The sequence below is a fragment of the Pararge aegeria genome, chromosome 4 (assembly GCF_905163445.1).
Source record: "Pararge aegeria chromosome 4, ilParAegt1.1, whole genome shotgun sequence".
NCBI lineage: Eukaryota > Metazoa > Arthropoda > Insecta > Lepidoptera > Nymphalidae > Pararge > Pararge aegeria.
The window spans coordinates 10,061,695-10,082,665 of NC_053183.1; the positions used below are offsets into that span (position 1 = coordinate 10,061,695).

General features: G+C 33.6%; 1 protein-coding gene across 2 annotated transcripts in view; it reads right to left on the reverse strand.

The window, feature by feature from the left end:
• Positions 1–7,318: 7,318 nt before the first annotated feature.
• The window catches only part of LOC120637869 (transcriptional regulator CRZ2), a 42,501-nt gene continuing 28,848 nt past the window's right edge, over positions 7,319–20,971 (reverse strand). For both annotated transcript variants that reach the window (XM_039909914.1, XM_039909915.1), the window contains exon 2: positions 7,319–10,665. In XM_039909914.1, coding sequence (XP_039765848.1) covers positions 8,500–10,221 — 1,722 coding nt within the window. In that variant the 5' untranslated portion in view covers positions 10,222–10,665 and the 3' untranslated portion in view covers positions 7,319–8,499. The remainder of the gene's footprint in view (positions 10,666–20,971) is intronic.

The following is a 20,971-nucleotide window of genomic DNA, read 5'->3' on the forward strand; positions in this document are numbered from 1 at the left end:
AATACTTCGATACTAATTGTAGGGATGATGAAATTCATACCTGCATCCAGAACGCCTTAACATACTCGCCATAAGATTTTTACGTCCAGGATAATCAGTCCGCCTCTATAAAACTGTGTTTAGATCGGTGAGTCATGGACTTTAACGCAGAAAGAGGAAAAGAAGCTCTTAGTGGCAGAGAGGTAGATATTCTGGAAAATCCCGGGACCGACTTGGCGCGATGACGGCGGCTGGAGGCTATGGAAGAATCGTGCTCGGCCCGCTTGTATTCAATATACGTAAGCATAATATCTATAAGCATGAAGGGATTGTATCAAAATTCCGCTTTAGCTTTATTTCATAGGAACTGTGCATTTTTCTGCAATGAAAATAAAGATCACTCTCAGCCTCGTCAACTGCAACTATACAATAAAATAGACGTAAATTGGTTGCTATTGCTCTTTGATTGACGGCCGACTGGCGCAGTGGGCAGCGACCCTGCTTTCGGAGTCCTAGGCCGTGGATTCGATTCCCACAAGTGGAAAATGTTTGTGTGATGAACATGATTGTTTTCCAGTGTCTGGGTATTTATCTGTATATTATAAGTATTTAAATGTCTTATATTCATAAAAATATTTAACAGCTACCTTAGTACCCATAACACAAGCTACGCTTACTTTTGGGCTAGATGGTGATGTGTGTATTGTCGTAGTATATTTATTATTATTATTATTTATCGACATACCAACAAATACTCTATAAAATTAACAATAACGATAGAAGCTCGACAGTGTGGTTAATAAAAACGTAATACAAATTAGTAGGTACGTATAACCTAAAGAGGTAGATCCTTCATTTATTTTATACCTACCTCATTATTTTGATTAATGATTGATAAGCTTGAAACATAATTTTAATAGTTAAGCCAGTAAGTAGTGGGCTCCTAGTAGGTAGGTAGGTATTGTTTAACACCTTGTTTCATTCACACCTATGAACAAAGAACCAAACATCGTATAGATCTTTAATGATGTCGTTCCCGTAATCATAAGCAAGTAATGGTATTCGTTAACACCTTTAGGCCGTTGATTAAAGCCTAATGTGTTGCGTTACCGCCCGCAAAATGAGTTATTAGCAGAGCTAAGATAATTATCACTACGTTCACGACCTGATCATCAGTAAGTGATCAATTATAGATTAGTTACAACACAACTGTATTCACCAGGAAACCAATATTTAATATTACTGCAAATATCCTGAATGGAGTAAGATTTGCCTATAGGCATAATGTTTCGCCCCCTACTGAAGTAGATATAATTAATTATATATCGATTGTTATTATTATTATTATTGACACGTTAAATGCATATGATATAAACGTATTTTTTCCTTGGCTAAGTGTTTTAATTTTAATTGAACAAAAGTATAAAAACCGGTTGAGAAATTTTTAAATCTAGTCATACAATTCGGACGAAAGTTAATTTACATTTTACGTAGCCGTTTGGATACATGTTAAAAGATAACTCGATAACTTGTCTTTATTCGTTTTAACTAAATAATGCAATGCTACTCTATGTCTAGATTATTTCAAGAATATAATTGTTACTTTACACAGATTTGTTCAATTTTATAAATAAAATCTATTTTTAGGCATCCATGATACGACAAAATCTAATAGTATAACTACTCCTCAATGCAAACTGTAACCAAAGTAGTTAGTTATAAAATAAATACTATAAATTTATCTACTTTACTTATTAATAAATAGTTTATAGTATAGAAAACCAGTTCATCAGGTTAAGTAATTATAAATTTGATACGGATATAGATCCTGATCCAAATTTAAATATTATGTTTATAGATAATGGTTAGTGATCGATGATAATCGTACATAAACTACCTACTTATAATTTATCGATGTAGAGTCTGCTGTTTGTGGTAGTAAGCTTAATTTTATATGCTCTAATAGTATCGAATTACTAAATCACACATCTCTGAAGATTATTACTACTTATAGCCTCAGCGATTTGGGTGTGGACTGAAATTGAGAAGGTCAAAGTCGGACTACAGGTACCCATTCCTAGCTCTAGCGACGCTTCAACAGCGAGTGACCTGCAATTTATAGTCACATTTAATATGTGACAGTAAATATATATGTGTATCTCATATTATAAAAAACAGAAACTGAAGTTATTCTCCGATAAACTAGGAACTAGTTGTTCTAATATTCCTTTTATGAAAATCTTCGTTAACCAATCAGTCCAACAGCAGTTACGTTTTTCATTTCCTATCTCCGGTTTTATATGTACCCGAAAAGACTTCTCAGAAAAACCCAAGACTCACAAACATTTTTATTAGTAAGATCCGGGAATCGAACCTACATCTTAATTCTTATTTTTACATGCGATGGACTTTCCATCGAGGCAGTTAGACTTACTTAAATTCATATAATGTTAAAAAACCAAAAACAAATAGCCTTGTTTGGTTTTCCGAATGTCGTATTTTTATAGGTGCCAACACCTTTATGGAATGAAGTCGGCATAAACAATGAGTGGAAAGCGGTTACTTACGTAGGTAAATCCATCGGAAGCGTTGTCGATAGGATCGTTCTGGCCACAATGCAGCTAATTACGATGTGAGGCCGCCGAGGCCGGAACCCGGCCGAAACAATGCTCGAGACCTGCTATCTGTTTTTATATGTGCCTTTTGTTCACTTGTCTTACTTTTATCACAATGGAATTAAGCGAATTATTTATATCATCCATATACGAACTGTGATTTGTAGCCGTGATTCGCTCTATGGTTTTGCTGAGTTATGATATGATGTGACACACTGACATATAATTACAGATGTCCATTTATGTTTATAGTAAATTTTTTCTTACCTAATAGGGCTATAATGTATCAATCTAACATGTAGTTTTTTTTAATCTCACAGCTATTTAAGAAATCCTTTTAGTTTCATTATATTATATCATATCTATTCATCCGTATAGCGCAGTTATTTTACCTTCAGTTGTAAAACCAGAAGTTTGCACATCTATTTGTTAACTACAGTATAGAATCGAAATAAAAATCGTGAAAAAAAATAAATTTTGGACTTCATGAATATTATAGTGGCTTATTTACGTGCGTGAAACTTCATTTTTAACTGATAAACAACTATTGTAAAATTTAACCAACGCTGGTGTGTTATCAACTAGTAGTAATTATAAAAAAATATATCTTTAATACAATCGAGGGTAGATAATATACAGGTAGTTGCTATGTGTGTGTGTGTATTTGAGTAACTCCTGCATTTGGAACAAACTCTACGAGAACAAAATTTTACTTTTTAGTTGGTATATACCTTATGATGTGATCTACCATGCGGTTACACTGACGAGTTATGAAGAAGTAAATTTCCAATAGACAATTACCTATCTATAGAAAATGTCGGGGAAAAACGTGTTTGATTAACGGTACCTATACTTATGTGTCTTATGGCGGAGGTCCGTGTAAATAACAGGGTTCCGGTTGGCTTAAATGTCAAGATAAGTACTCTGAACAGTCTTTGTTACTTTGTGATTTTTTGTTTCTTTAGTATTATACTTACAAAATGTTTGACGTGAAAACAACAGACCCCAAAGATAATATTTGCAGGGTTAATGGGGTTGAAACTGTTTTACGTAATGTATACTTATTTATATTTATAAGTTAAATTCTCTCGACAGCAACATATTATCAAAATATGGGAACGCAATTTCACAATAAGGTTTTCTTGGTTATTTATTAAAATTTTGGGATAAAATAAAAACAACTAATTATTTTGGTGTTTAATTTTAATTAGGCAACTAAAAATTGAAAAATAATGGGAATGGAAAATGCACGGAGCGGCCACGTAACGTTTTAGGTCAAGTTTTAGTCTGCAACGTTCTGAAATCGAATTCGGTGGTATGTTCTTAAGTCATCAGGATTCGTTTGAACGCAATCCTCGCGCCATCATTACGCCCCCATATCTTTGTTAGAAGTTGCAATTTGGGTATTCTTAAGTACTTAGGTATTCTTAGGTACTACGGTATTCTGCCACTTCTTATTTGTTTCAGTTTATAATCTCGCTGAGACTGTCCATATATCCAGGGCCTCAAAGTATTCTACATCTGCCTATTTTTTTGTGCCTACGAGAGCGATCCTCGGGTGCTTTTTGGCGGGACAAACAGTATTTCATGTTCGCTTTCTGGATGCAAGCTATCTCTGCGCCAAATATAGTCAAGATCAATGCAGTAGTCGACATCTAGGTAAGACACTACTGAGACGAAGTTGGTCCTTTGTTTAAGAATTTGGTTTAAAAAAGTTAAGTGTAAAATAGCCCAGAACATTTTGTTTAGATTTAGACTTACCTTAACTTAATGCCTCGAAACTTGCTGACTCTGTCAGCTGATTCAGAATGAATCTGAATTAATTGTTTCAAATATTAAGTTGCCCTTTTAAACAAAGAGTGAAAGATGTTATTTTAAGTAACGAGAGAAATAAAAAGTGAATGTAATTTATATTATAAAAACATTTTATTAGCAAACTTAAGTAGGAAAGTAAAAAATATAAGAAATTCAATACAAAACTGTAAATGTGTAAAAATTATGGTAGCTACATAGTTCATTTATTACAAAGAGCTTACTGATACTGATAATACCAGATTAATGGTCTATAGATGATGACTATCATGTTATCTTCTGCATTTGAAAGGGATCTTCTTATTTTATACTGAGAGTATTTCGCAAAATTTTGACCTCAGAACGTCACTTTCTTTTTGATGAATGATGTTAAGTAGTAAAACATTAGTATAAGTGACATAAGTAAATACTATTTTAGACTATGGAAAAGATTAATTAGGTTTGTAAACATAAAGATAGATAAAAATGCAAAAGATATACATGATTGCATAAGTTGTGCATTCGGAAGACGATAATACTTTTTACAGTGTAAATAAGAACCGTATCACATAAACTGCCGGTAGTTGAAGCTAAACATATAGTATAACAACATAATTTATGATTTCATGAAAAACTAGATGTCAATAACTTCAACTGCCAGCAGTACACCATTCGATACATCTGTTTCTTTCGATCGTTAAATTGGCCCTGTGTTAAAAATACTTTTGTTTTATATTCTACAATGGTCAAAAATGATTTTTATAGCCTGTGGCTTGTAGTAAATAGATAAGAGGTGGTCTAAAAGTGTAAAATATAGCGACGCATCACATTAGCAAACGCATCGATTAGTTTATCATTTTATAATACAGGGTCTGCTCTTAATTTGATTTTACGATCGAATATCTTACTGCATTATCTTGCAACTGCAATTGTATCAATAAACATACATTAGCAAAAATCACAGCTCGGGTTAATCAAAATAAAATTACCTTTTCATTTTTCCATTTTCGTCTTATTCGTAATTCTATAAATAAATAATAAAAGTATTGTACAGGACGGCTTCAGTTTAACGATAAAGTGGACATTATTAAAATAAGATTTTCCGATCCACATATTGAGCAAAATGAAAATTCCAAATAAATAAAATTATATTTACAAGGTGCAGGCAATTCTTCTGAGAAACACTCGGAAACGATACCATTAGACCTCCACGACGTCCTCAAAACTAAATTTCTACACAAAATTAAATTATTCTTACATCAATTAATAATAGAAATCTTATAAACAAGAAATTATTAATAAAATCTAATAATCAACTCAGGAACAAATGCAATAATAATCGATCAAACTGAAAAAACCTTTTCAAAGACGTAGGTAGGTACCTACTCAAAAAACCAACATAATTTAATATATTACATGAATATATTAACAACCATATATGCAATCGCATAATATTATATTAAGGTAGCCATAGTTTCTTATAACTAATTGGTAAATCTCTCAAAAGTTTCTTAATGCTTACAATATAATATCTATAAATTCGCTAACATTTCAAATACCATCTAATGAGATACAAGAGAATAAATTTACGTCACAAATTGGTTTTCGTCTTCAACCTGTTACATATATTTACAAATAATGAGTATTGTTAAAGGAATTTCCTAAAATTCTTAAAGACTATTTTAAGAGTAGGTCGTAAATAAGACAATTTCAAGCACTCACAAGTCTCATTAATAATTTCTCAACGCGAATTAATAATTCTAAACTCAAAACTCGAAGCTGCAAAAATAGTAGCTGTTTCCTACTGCAATTGGTACAAAATATTAGTTGATTGTTTATAAGTGATAAATACCTTTTACATTTTATACAACCTTTAAATAACCAGTCATTCAAACAACGAACTATTAATAGACAAGCTTATTTTAAATTATTAATCTCGAATATTTAAACAGGCTAAAATAGGGTAAAGGCATATAAATATATGCATTATTTGATCATACAGTATTACTTAATGTAAATCTTATATTATTTTGTTGTTTTTATTATAGTCTTTCAGTCACATAGAAACTTTGACAGGCAGTGTTCAGTAACTAAAATAGGTAAGTACGTAACTTTCTATACATAAGATCTTGGCAAGAGCAACAGACTGATTATGTTTATAGAAGAAATGCCTTAAGTTTAAAACATATGAGTATCATTTTATTCTAGCACTTGAAATTATAACGTAAAAGTGACAAGTGACGTAAAAAGTGTTTTTATCTGAGTATTATTTTAAAGGGAAATCTTTACCATGGGCTGGCATATTTTTTGAATGGAGTTATGTTAATTAAGTTATTAAATCATAAAAAAAATACGATAACACTATAATATTTATTCCGACCCGAGATTCTGTTTCCGCGTCGCAATATTAAACTGCCTGAATTATATTGGCCGTCAAAAAACCTCTTTATATTGCAAAACAAAATAATGTGAAGACTTTATAAGCTTATTAGTAGCAAGATTTAACAAAAAAAAAACCATATACACCGATATCAAAGAGAGAGATACCTAGATAGATAAAGGTTTAAATCATTGCAATTAAATAACAAATCTAGGTAATAAGATAAAGCTAAATTTGACGCCACGCCGATACGCTATTATAGCTGTGTCACGACTCGATACCTATTATAAAAGAACTACATTTCCTGTTAAAGAGGTCGTTCAGATCAATTTAATATTTTTTTTTCATTTATGATAAAATATGCTTCGTAATCTCCTAATGAACTATTAATACAATAAAATTTATAATATTATCATTGGTCGTTTATAAATTATAAATTAGTATGCATGCATGATTGAGAAAGTTGTTTTTTTATTAAATTGGTTAGCCATTAAAAATTTCTTTTAGAATTATTAAAACTGTTAATGATTTTGACTTAAAAAATGTTGATTGGAGTAACCGTGTAGATTTGCCTAGTTTAGGTATTATATCAATCTATAGTAGTAGTGTATGTTTTGCCATTATTTATAATAGGTACTAAAACACAGCAGGGCGCGGTGCAGTAAATAATATCAGAAAGGAACAAAGAAAGGCCAATTTGTTCGATGAGAAAGGGAGCACAATTTTAAACACAGCTATTGAAGCAACTCGTATTTGAAATTTATAGCAATTTGGGTGCAATCAGGCCTCTCCCAATATCAGACGAAAGATTTAATTTGAAGAGCAAGTAAGCCTTCACCGCACTCTTCAATGTAGAGACTATGTAACAGTCTATTAGATTGTATCGTACATAGTTATAGGATTAATGCGATTAACATAAGAGCAGATGAAAATAAATAAATATAAAATTGGTATACTCGTATTTGTAATATTTATTGTGTAATAGAATCTTTAAAAAAACAGTTTCTCGGGTCAAAATGCCGCTTTCATGAGTCGATAAGAGGCAAAATTATCAAACTAATAGCGAGCAGTATAGAGATACGATAGTCAAGCGGTGAAAGATAGTTGGTACTGAATGCTCGTTCTTTTACTCTGTTTTGTTTTTATTATTTTTTAGAAAGTTTGGTCGGCCGCGCCGCGAGAGAAATTACAGTGCGGCCAAACTATTGATAATCCAAAATTTGTTCATCATTGTAGGTTACTTATCTGGTTACTAAATAGATAGAATTTTCTATTAAAATTCACACATATATATTCACGCGATTGTTGTTATTAAAATATTAACAGTTCTAGAGTATGAACACAACCTTTATACATATACAATATAATAATACTTGTGATGTGTGTATTTGACATGACTAATTATGAAGGATGGAAGAGTATGAATAATCTCGTAATTAAAACACTTAATTGTACCTGTTTATAGCTAAAACTAGCTAAAGCTAAAAGTAATCGGTAACGGGCGGAGTTACATACAAATTAACAAGCATGATAACGGCCGAGAATCTTCTGACACATTCTCTTTTACACTTTCCTTAACTGTCTAAATTACTAATTTATTTAGCACCTTACCAAATTCTTCTGTGATATTTCAGCCTTTATGTATTAGATTATAAAATACAATCGCTCTCAGTCTGAACTGATTGTTCAATTTTTGACTATATGAATGTGAACGGGAAAATTCGTCGAGAGCGGTTACCTCTGTTTGGTGGGTTTAGAGGCGCCATTAGCAGCCGCAGTTTTCTGTGCGATGTGAGTCTGATAGTGCTTTGCGAGATGCGCCTTTTGTCTGAAACTCTTACCACACAGGGAACACGTAAAAGGCTTCTCACCTGTATGCGTCCTCACGTGCACGTTAACTGAGTACTTATCTTTAAAACCCTTGGAACAAATAGAACAATAATGCAAGGATCTTTCTTTCCTGACACCATTTGACGTAGATGTGGCCGGCTGAACTGCTGCACCTGATGGTGATTGAGTCGTAGGTGGCGAAGTTTTACTAGGTGGTCTTCTATGTTTTTTTCCAATTTTAGTACTAGATACCGTTGGGGAAGCGGTTACTATTTGCAAGTGTGGTAACTGAACTTCACCAGCAGGAATCATAGTAACTAATTCACCGTTGACGTGATGAATATTATATATACTGCGAGTGGGATCAATTGGCTCCACAGTACAGAAAGGTTGAACTGATTCACCTAATTCTGTTGCTATCCGTTTTAATTTTTCGTAATCATCGGGATAGCTGGAATCGAGCTGTGATAGTATTATGTCATCTACACTTTGCGTTGAAGTTGGATTTTCACAATTAGTGACAACAGCGGCAGTAGGTTCTTCTAATAATATTGAAATATTAACATTGCCGTTTGGTGGCCCTATAGCCATTAATAAATCATTTTCTGTGTCCTTGCTGTCCTGATACATGGATGGTACATCTGTTTTATTGTTATTGTTTATAATAACTCTTTTTAACTCTGTTTCAGCGTCAAGTTTAGTCACAGCATTTTTAATTATTGTACTATATCTAACAAAGGCTTTTCCTTGCAAGGCACTCCGGAGTAAAGATTCATTTGATTCGGTATTCTGATCAGTTAATTTCCAATCATTATTGTTATTATTATATTCGACTTCTAACATAGTGGGGGTTACAATGATTGGACTATGCGTAGACTCATCTTTTTTATCATTGCTTTGATAATCATTTTCATCATAGCTGAAAGGTTCTATTTTAACTAAACTGCTTGTACTAAGTTCTGTGCTCGGATTTTGTGAATCTCCATCTTCGTAACTAAAACTTTCTACTTTAGGTAACGTATTAAGTGAGTCTTGGCTGAAGTCATTAGGGAATCCGTTCATATTCAATATTGTTTCAAGATCTAAGGAAGGATTTTGTTCCATATCCGTTGGACTGGACATGGACACATCTTCTTCTTTGCCCCAATAGCGGTTGGTATTTGTTTCATTGATGTCTTGGTTAAGAACTGTTAGTGTATATATTTGTCCGTCTGTATTATTACTTATTAATTTATTCGAAATAGTAGTGTCAGTACATGCATGTGTGTTCATTTCATTTTCTTGGCTCCAGTAATATTTGTTTAGATCTTCTAACATAGCCGTATCTATCCGATCTCTATCTCGGTCTACATTCCATATGGAATCGAAACTTTGCAGAGGATTAGAGGTTGTGGCAGCAGTGTTGCTGTTTGTAGTGGATGACTGTACGCCGGTTACACTAATTAAACTATTATTGTTCTGTTCCTTAGGTTCTTCCGACAACAAAGGGTTCGATCTTGAATCAGGCGATTCCATAAACACATTCACAGATCGCATTTGTTGTTTATACTGAGCATCAGTTACTTCATTAGAGGTCACGAATTCAAAAAAATCCGACTTTGACAATTCTGGTGCAGTGGCCGTCATGACTACCGTTTATATAATTTAACCGAGGAGGATTACTCGGCACAGTTTTTATCCAATATAGTTACATTAAGCAATCTCGTACCGTTGTCAGTTATTTTTGTACTAAAGTAAGTTAATCTAAGTTAAAATGAGTTACTTTTATAACCCGGTATGACTTGTACTTTGATTGGCAGTCGCTTGAGCGTCGGTAACTGATAGTGTGAGAAGACGTAGATTGGGGTGCTAATTAAAAGTGCACAGTGCACTCAAACTAATAGGCGGACCAATCGAATACTGTGAAAACTTGATCCGAACGTTCCTTTTTCCCATTATTCACCCCAACCCCGCACGCTGCTTACGAAGGGGTTTAGTTCTTCACAGTAACTGCACGTTGACTAATATTTTCATGTTCCATTATATTGATAGAAGGTGGCCACGAGTCCTGAAGATAGTCTTCTTTAAGATCTGTAATAAAATAAAAAATATACTGTAAGTTTAATTAATTGGACACAGAAAAAATTGTTTTAAAAGTGGGCATGTTTTGTTAGCACAATTCTAGGCAATTTTTAATTTTTTTTCTGTTAAGTAACTTTTTCTGTCATTTTGTCTATTTGAGTCTTTAGATCTCGTATGAAACAAGGGCGAACTAGTCACGCGGAGTGCCACAACAAGCCACTAAAAGGGCATGTGTTGACTATAGACTGCTTTTTCAGCACCGCTTTCCAAATAAATAAATAAATAGCCATATAACTTCTTTAGATTTAATAGAGAGAAACGAACATACGTTGCGGTTTGTTATTCTAATTATTATTATCTAAGCATTCGTTGCATTCTTCATTTGACTTTTCCTCGTACCGAGTTGTAGTTTAAGTTCTTATGTAACCACCGAAGACGAAAAAATAACGTATGATGGTTCTTTTTTTTACTGGGCGACACAAAGTTGTTGATTCTTCAACTTTTTCTATTTAGTTAATAAACTAGATAAATTGGAGTCTCTAATGTTTGAAAGCAACGTAACTATTGCAATGATCATGAGAGATTTACCATTATACGTTGACGAGTTCCATCCGAAAATCTTTATCAGATTAGATGCTCATGAAATTAAAATTGACCAAAAACAATAAGGATGAGCCGCACTGTATCTATAAATGACTCTACTGACTGACTAACGAGCTTGATAAATAGATCTGACGAGATGAAATATTCGGGATAAATTTTTCCCCCACCGTGGGGCCTCTATTATAATCTATCTGGCACCTCCTCATCGATACCATTAAAATGAGCTCAAAGACGCTGACGTCTCTGTGAGTAACTGAGTGGTTGTATATTCCGCAGACTAGAACTCTAGTGTAGAGTACACTAGGGAATACCACCAACGGATGAGGACACCAAATTTAAATAATCAGGTCGAACGTGAAATTTGCCAACTTTCACCAATCGACAGTTTATAAAAATAGGAAATGAGCTGACGATGGCAAGCGCCCAAATATATTTTCATGGATTATTGCTAAGAACAATCTCAGTACATCAGCATCAAACAGAAAAAAACGGATCAAAATTTGCACATTCGTTTAAGAGCCACGATGCCACTGACAGACACATAGTCATGTTAATCTGTTAAACTACGTATATATACTACTACGTACTACTACGTATATAACGCGGACGTTTTGCGTGGGAGTCTTACTGCGAATCATTTGAATTGGTTTTGATTCATAGGAGGTATGGAGATGCGTATAATAGAGACAACCCGTGAAAAAATGTGACATTTAGAAAAAAACTTTCATGTTGAACAAAACAGACAACAATATAGGCATGTTGTTTTTTTATTTTTACATCGACTAGTCTACTCCAATTTGCATGCCTTCTGTATTTGATAGCGAAAGTAAAAAGTATGGAGATGGTTTCATGACGTTGCATATTAGTAATAATAAAATAGTATTATTTTTTTGGAACGAACCAACATAATTTGTTGTTTTAATCGGTGTTTTTTTTTATCACTTTTTTTGTGTATTTTATAATTCGGTGTTTCCATTTTGCGTATTATTACACGTAAAGTGAGAAAGGTATGTCAAACGACACGACGAATTGGAGCAAGCTGGCCGACCGAAACACATCGTATAATATTACATCTGTTAACTGATACAACTATAACGCGTTCATATATTTCTTAGAAAGAAGTGTATATAGAAACATATTTAAATCAAAGTGTATTCAATTGGCAATATTGCTAAAAAATAAGGTTTGGCAGGGCACCACTAATCTTTACCGTGTAGTGAATTAGGGCGTAGTAAACTTCTAATCCAAGTTGACGATTTTCCATTTGCTTACAATGTCTCTCACCAAAAGGTAATCGTAGTCCAGTTTTTTATCGATTAAACAAATATACTAAACATGAAACCAACAAAAAAACTATTAAAATGAGATGGAGGGAATAAACTTAATTTATCTTCATCTCTCTTCATATGTAGCCTATTAATTTTACACTACTGTGAACAGGCATATCATAGGAGAAAGAGAATTAAAGCAAAGACGCATGCCGTGTCAGAGTCGGAAACTCTGTTGCTACTCAAGTTGACGCATAGTCAACCTGAGGTTCAACTATTTTTTCGTGAAGATCTTTCGAAGAGATAAAGCATGAAACTGATTACATTCTGAATTATTATTATTATAAACAGTATACTTTTGGACCATCACTGGTTTACCAATATCACGCATTGAAGTCAATAGTTTTTTTTAAATAAATATGTATTCTTAGCTCGTAGTTTGAGTTTGCTCCTCCCATCTTCCTTCTCTACCTCTTTCATGCTGACTACTAGCGAGTGGGTACAAAAATCCCGGCTATACATGAATCGCGCAATCGCATATCTACAAAGGGGTTTTTGAAAGAAGTAGGAAAAGAATAACTTCTGAGTTTCTGAATCTCTGCTGATAGAGATTTGAAGTTTCAGAAGTGCATATAAATAACTAATTTTTTGAAGTGACATGTGAAATAAATTCCCATAAAAAGACTATAATCTATATTTTAACCAAGGCAACCTATAAATAAAACTTTTTAAGCATAAGTAAATACGTACTTTCAAATAAAAGTTGTCATACCTTTGAGAACCGGCGCTGGAATATGTTATTATTTATCATTTGACCTCCTGCTCTTTACTATATGAAATTACTATCCACGGTTAATTATTATCACCGGTGTTGCGGCAACATCAATTTACTACTAATACCTACCTAATATATTTTTGTTATCCTCTAAGCTTGCTACATAGTTAGAGGTGAATTAAGTTTTATGTACTACGTATCATAAATTAATCTATTTACTCTGGCAAGTAACATGAGACTGAGGATCGTAAAATTCAAAGTTTAATCAATAGTTTGCGTCATTGCGACACAAAAGTATTTAAAACTTAATAGTGTACTTTGCGTCATTACTGCGATGAGTTAAGACTGTAGTACTTTTGCGTACCTACGTAATGCGAGAGTTACTTGAATAATGGTAGAGTTTAAGAGTCTGCAACATGATGCCATATAATTCGTACTTGTCTAGTCTAACGCCCAATTTTATTAATTAATCTTATCAAAAATGTTCAAATAGCAAATTTTATTAGGTAGTGCTATCCCTATATACAAGGAAGAGTAGGAAAAGGGTAGCACTACTAAATTCAATGGCTTGTATGACTAACTAAAAACTGACTTAAAAAGTCTGCAAAATATTAGATATATTCCACTTTTGATGTTATTTTACACTTTCTAGTTATTTCGATTGAATTAATATAATTCTTATCCCAACGTTAAAAAGATTTAATATATCTACATCGTATTTTGTTTTGTTTATTCTTATCCTCAGTAGTAGAGTAGTAGAGTTAATAAAAGATTAACCGCCGAGCCTGTCTGTCTATGCATCTGTGCTTTCCATGGATGGATTTAGCTGTAAGCGGTTATTTGCTATAGGTAAGCATGTATCCTTCTAGGCATGTTCTTGATCCTAAATAACCACTTTCCTGAAAAACCAAGTTATGAGATATGTGTTAGAGTCAGGGTGCTAAGAAAGATGGATTTTTTAAATTTATAATATTGGATTTATGTTACCCAACGTGTCATATTAAGATGAGAAAGGGACACAAAAAAATTGTATATTTTTATTTACTTACATATTATATTCGTGCCGATTCTTGGTATTTATCAATAAAATCTATATCTCGTAATTACTGCTTCAATATTTATAGACCACAGATATTTTTATGCGAGATATACATACGTTTTTCTTAATGTAATTGCTTTCATAATTCAATATAAAGAAGGAAATAGATTACGAGACTTAAAGAAAAAAATGTTTATTAGTTTAGTGGTGATAAAAAATAATTGAATACGTTTTCTATAAACAAGGATCCTGAAGTTTTATTAAAGTACTATACTGATTCACGAGGTTAAGTCCTATATACCTACCTAATTTAATTTACAGCTTATGTGGCAAAGACTACATCGCAATTCTGTCATGTCTATGTTTTCAGAATGCCATACGACTTAGTGTAAGGCTGGGATTACACCTGTAATTTTTACGATTAATATACTAATGTAAAGAAATTTGTAAGCTGGTTATAGTGACTTACGTAAGTGGTAAGTCACTATAACCAGCTAAGTAAAACTTACAGGTGTAATCCCCGGCTAAAAAAGCGACTACCTAGTTACTTTGTATGCTGTTTGTCGAGCTACCGTATTTCTAGATAATATTTACAATGTTTACTACATTAGTGAATAGAAGATTGAAGTCGGTTCTGTTTTAAAGTCCACTTTAAGCTTTTGACTGCCATATTCCCCTTAAGTAAATGATGGTGTAGTCTCATATAATAGCGTGCCAACCGGATAGGGGTACGGCAGTTATATTACACACATATTCGCAATTGGAGAACAAAGCAAACCAAACTAAGAATCCAAGAGAAATGTATGTGCCAAGTAACCCTTTTTGTCCCTGATACATAGAGTCCTCTTGATTGTCACGGTCTTGATAGGACGATAAAAATTACAATAGTCAGACGGAACAACTGCCCGATTTATTGTATTTTCTAACACGTCGTCTTCTCACAAAATGCATAATTTGGTAGTGACAGTGGTCAACTGATCGCATATTTTGGTTGATCGATTAGGGATAAGTAGCCAACGCTTAGCAATTGTTGGAAAAGTTAGTAATTTGGGAAGCAGATTTATCTGGGTTTCCCGGATTATGGCTAATTAAGCTTTCATTTCACTGTGCCCATATAACAACACCGAAGGTTTAGCGGGTGGCAGCGAGCGTCCACACTGTATGTAGTAATTTGTATACTGTGATGTGGGTTAACGAGCGACGTTTCTTGCGCCACCGCACCGTGCGCCTGCGCAGCGCTCCTCCGACACTAGCAATTGGATCACGACACAATCGTTATGCCACAATCGATGAAAATATCACCATAATCGTTATAACCCTCGTTTACATTTTACGATTTTAGCCACCGCTAATTATGTATTATGAAACTTAAACTTATTTATAACAAAGAGCCTTAAAATGTTAATTTATTTTAATTCGTTTAGCAACTGGAAACGTATCTATCTATTTATGGAGTACCGTAGTCAGACAACAAAATCTTTTAGTTTTTTAGACTCTGTCCGTATGATAACGCCAAAATAAAGGAAAGGCCGTACTTTAACATTACATTATTAAACATAGGGCCAAATAAAGACGCAATTATATTTATTATAATTTGGATCTACCGTGTTTTGGCATGCAGTAATAGTTTCCTTGAAAGTTTGTTAATCGATTATGACCAGGTTCTAGCAATCAATCTATCTATATATAATTTAGCGTTAATCATTTTAACAGAAAAATATAGTTATATAGAAGTCCTGCACTTTTGCATTACAGAGGTAATCTGCGAAGAGACCTAGATAAATGCTGAACCTTAATAAAACAAAACAAACACAAAGAGTGACCTATACAAAATACTCGGCACTACACTCCTTCCACTTGACCTTTATTAGATGCAAAAAACCTGGTACCTCATTTCGATTTTGACATTAGACACTAGGCGGACAAAAAACGGCATCACAAAGCAATTTTCTTTGGTCTACTTTAAGCTTTGAATATTCTTACATACTTCATTCGTATTGGCATGAACAGAAAAATACTTTGTAATGTCATTGTCACGATTCACTAAATTGTCGGAATGTAAGAATTATTTTTATTTAATTATTGCGACTTCGAGATTCTCTGTGTCTGATTCCTGCGTTATAAACATTTGCCTAAAATTCACAAATGACTGGACAAATAGAAAGATGCGACGGCTTTAAAGACCATTTTACAAAACGTATGTTTGTTTTATGGTATCGTATAATTTTATTGATCATATATATGTACACTTAATAAGATAAATATAGTTTATCAGTTATGATGATGATCATGATTGTGATGGACACTACAAGTTCTATATTATCTCATATAATTATTATTACACATATTAAATAAGATTTACTACATTATCTATCTGCCAATTCCCTACCAGTTATAAAAAGTATGTTAAAGGAACATAAATCTACTCTGCTGTATCACTTTATACGTGTTCCCAATCGTAATCGAAACCGTAAACGAGTAACATGACTCCAGCGAGTCTTGTGCGTTTAACTATAACTCTAACAGCTTGGCTCGTAATAACTTATCTTGCAATCACACTATAAACAAAATACTTGACTAACTATTGGTAATTTAGGAGTGCTGGATATATCTCGTTATCTTAATTAACACAGAGCCGCATGACCCGAATAGGTACTACAATGTTCCAATTTATCTTCCCCGGTGATCGAATGATGTCTACAAATTGTATTGTATTTATTTACTGCAAAAATAAGCAACAATTAATGGTATCTCGATGGAAACGATAGCGTCGCCTGCGACGGTCGTGGGCTCTCGGCGGACGGCGATTTCCTACCGCGATATGAGCCCGACGACAATGCTACGCTTTTAATTGGCGTTCTTACATAGACATGTCTTGCACCGACTTGAGACTGTTCGTTTTCGAAAACGGGACGACGAGGTGCACACTGCACGCGCAGGTGCAACACGAAGCGCGTGATTGGCAAGTAAATTTTCAGTTGTCATTGTAATTTATGTAACTCTTAGTATACCCGTACTATTTGAGTTATTGAGAACCTAAATGCGAATACAAGAAATATAGAGTTTACCAGCAGTAATCTATTTTAAATGCTTACCATTCAAACGTTTAACACGACGATTTACAAGCTTTTACATTTATGGCTGCAAATCTAGAGGTAAAAACGAATTAATAACAAACGTTGATTGATCTATGAAAAACGCGCATTCCATTTGATAAAAAAGATCTCAAGCGCATATCAAAACGTCATCACGTCACTCGATACTCTGCCGCAGTCGAATGACTTGCTCACCTCTGACATTTAGTGAAGAAGATCGCTTGCGTGCCAAACTTTGATCTTTTTCGGACTCGTACGTGTTTCATACGATTCGATGTCAAATTCTTACGATCTTAAGTTCAATAACAGTAAAAGTGAAATTGCGTGGTCGCCTTCGATTCGCGATATCCCAATAAAATAAAAATATAATCAACAAAAGTCGAGATCACTTCAAGCAAGATTCCAGATGGAACTAATGTATTTCTTATGAGTCTTTTAAGTCGAATCGATTTAGTCGGTTCACAATAAAATCTTTATTATATAGATATTATAAGTCTTAGGTATTTTTATAAGTCTTGATAGTGCTGCAAAATTACAATGCTTATAAGCATTTTATCTACTTAATATTCGGTAAAGCGATATATCGTCAGCGATATAGCGTCATTCATACCAGGTCAAAGAAATCGATATCTTAGTCTCACGTTAAAGGTGGAACCAGGTGGATAGTCGTCAAAAGGGAAGGCTATTAGTGCTAGCAAGTTTACATGTCAGTTTCCATATGAACGGGAGAGAGGCTAAATGGCCTGCAGTCCTTAGTGATAAATTCGCAAGGATACACAATGGATTTCTGGCTAATAGAGTTTATAACTTGCGCGTTCGTTTTGTATACCCTTAGTATAACATTTTTATGTTCGCAATGTTTGAGTCACTGTCGTGTGCCGTCGAATTGAAATGGCGCTATTGAACAAAATTCTATACTAAACTAAGATATTTACTTTAAAAATCTTCTGGTAAAATCATTAGCTCTAGAATTGCGAACAAATTTGATCTTTGCAATGACTATAGATTATATTTCACTCTGACGTAACAGTTCGTTTCGATACTCGAAAACGACTACAATTGCAAGCGAACAGATCTCGTTCTAAGGGTACTGGAGTGCGTCGAATCTGACGTAAAATATGGTTGAGTACGTTTAACAGTATTACTGCTCGAGTTTCCCACGCGGCTAGCGGCTTGTCTGCTGGCATTCAATGACTACGCTCCCGTGTATGTATCTACATAAATGAATACCATACCTACTAGAAGTGTAGAAATATCCTTCTGATATTTATGTTCTTACTACGATTACGTCTATGTACCTATACAAATTTTATATTTTTAGTTCGTTTTTCGTTATATTTTCTACGATCTCTTTCTTATCGGTATACTTATAATTTATATTGAAAATAAATATAATACATAGGCATCAACTATAAGAAAAGTCAGTATGAATTCTATAAATATCGGTACTTTCATTATAGATATTTTACTATTTTTTATCTTTATATTATATTTTTAAAACAATTTACTTCTCTGAACAAATTTACTTAATTAACGTAATATGAAATGAAGTTACTTTCTTTTAACTCAAAGATATAAAGCAGTGATAGAAACTGAAATAAATTACTTCGAGCGGAAAACGCGTCAAAGTGCTTTAAAATATGATTTGCTTGATAAGCATCAATCACGATGCTGTGTCGAAATAAGCCAAGATTGTCCTACATCGCAGGTGTACTCGCAAAAAAGAGAAACTGCGGTGTTGCGGTGTTAAAGAAAATCTTATTATCGACATAAGGGGCGATATTCGAGCCGGCTGGCTGCTCCAGTTACAGAAAACGCTCCCCCGATTTGGATCCGGTTTGCTCTTGTTTCGTGTGAACCTACCTTCACTGTTTAAAGCGTTTAATCACTGTTATTCAGTGGGCTCCCTTGTATACAATATCAACTTGAAATTGGATACGGTAATGTGTATGAAGGTTTTCATAAATTTTTAAGTTTCACTGGTGACTTGCACGAAGCTGACATGCTATTTCTGCGTCTTACTTTAGATTATTTAATGGGTGACGTGCAATTTTAGTAGTTTATTATATCATAGTTGTATAACCCTCTTAAACAAATTATCTTATTACTAACAGAGTATGCACAGAAGGTATTGATACATTTAAATAATTAATTTTCTTTTTTTTTATATAACTACCACTATTGATATAGCCCTCTATAAAGTAAATCTTTTCGATTTGATAGCGCAATTCCCGAGCAAGGTTATAGAGTATTAAACATGAATCTACCAAGCACAGGAGCCCAGTCGACGCGGTGGGTTGGGGTGTATTAAGTAGCGGGGAAAGTTTGCATGAGAATCCACGAGCTATGATGGAGACCTAATATGAAAGACTCTTTCTAAGTTGTCATTCAATAATTAAAATGAAATAAAAAAAAAAACATTAACAACAATAAAAATACTCTTGTTTGTAGTTGTATTCTTTTGTAGAAAATTATAATGAAAATGAAAATGATGAAAAAGTACGAGTAGAATTCCAACGCTATTTGAAGAAGCGTTTCTTTTTGTTTTCATTATCTTTGCATCATATTTTATAAAACTTTGACGGCCGTTTGGCGCAGTAGGCAGCAACCCTGCTTTCTGAGTTGAAGGCCGTGAGTTCGATTCCTACAACTGGACAATGTTTGTGTGATGAACATAAATGTTTTTCAGTGGCTGGGTGTTTATCTATATATATTATAAGTGTTTAAGTATATAAGTATTCTTATAAAATTTTTCATCAATTATCCTAGTACCCATAACACAAGCTACGCTTACTTTGGGACTAGATGGCGACGTGTGTAGAGTCGTAGTATATGTATTTATTCATTTATTAATATTAGGGTCATTCAATAAAAACTCGTAGCAATGACGCATACCTATATAAGCTTGTCGTGAACCGCTGCGCCACCATGGAATTTTAAAATTTCAAATAAAAAAGCTCACCTCGTTTACGTCTACGGCTTCTTAAACAGCTTCCGTGATAAATTTAACGCTAATGGTAAGTACATACTTGACACTTACGAGTTACATTAAAAAGTAAATATGCCAGTAATTTTATATTTGAGAACTTTAAACATTTTTATGTTAGTTACATATGTAACTATTACATTATTGACAAATATATATTTATATTACTTAAACGCAGCCACGTGTTATTGTGGATCAAACTAACTTCTGGTAACTTGGAGAATAAAAATATACATCATCAATAGCCTATAATAGTCCATCGCTGGACTAATGTAGTAGTAGTAGCATAGAGGAGGCTCGTACGACACTCGCTGGAAAAGATTGTGACAGATTTACTCTGACTGGTGACGGCAGCACCACATGGCACTACTCATTAAAAATGTAACGTTTATGAAAAAAATGTTTTGTATTCGACAATTGGCTAAAATGATGAAAGCTCTATAAAGTCATCCAATCCCAGCAATCAATATACCAATCACGTGCGACAGGTTTCACTAAAATATATTGATTTTAATTTAATTGGATTCTTCACTGGTTAAAAATACAAGT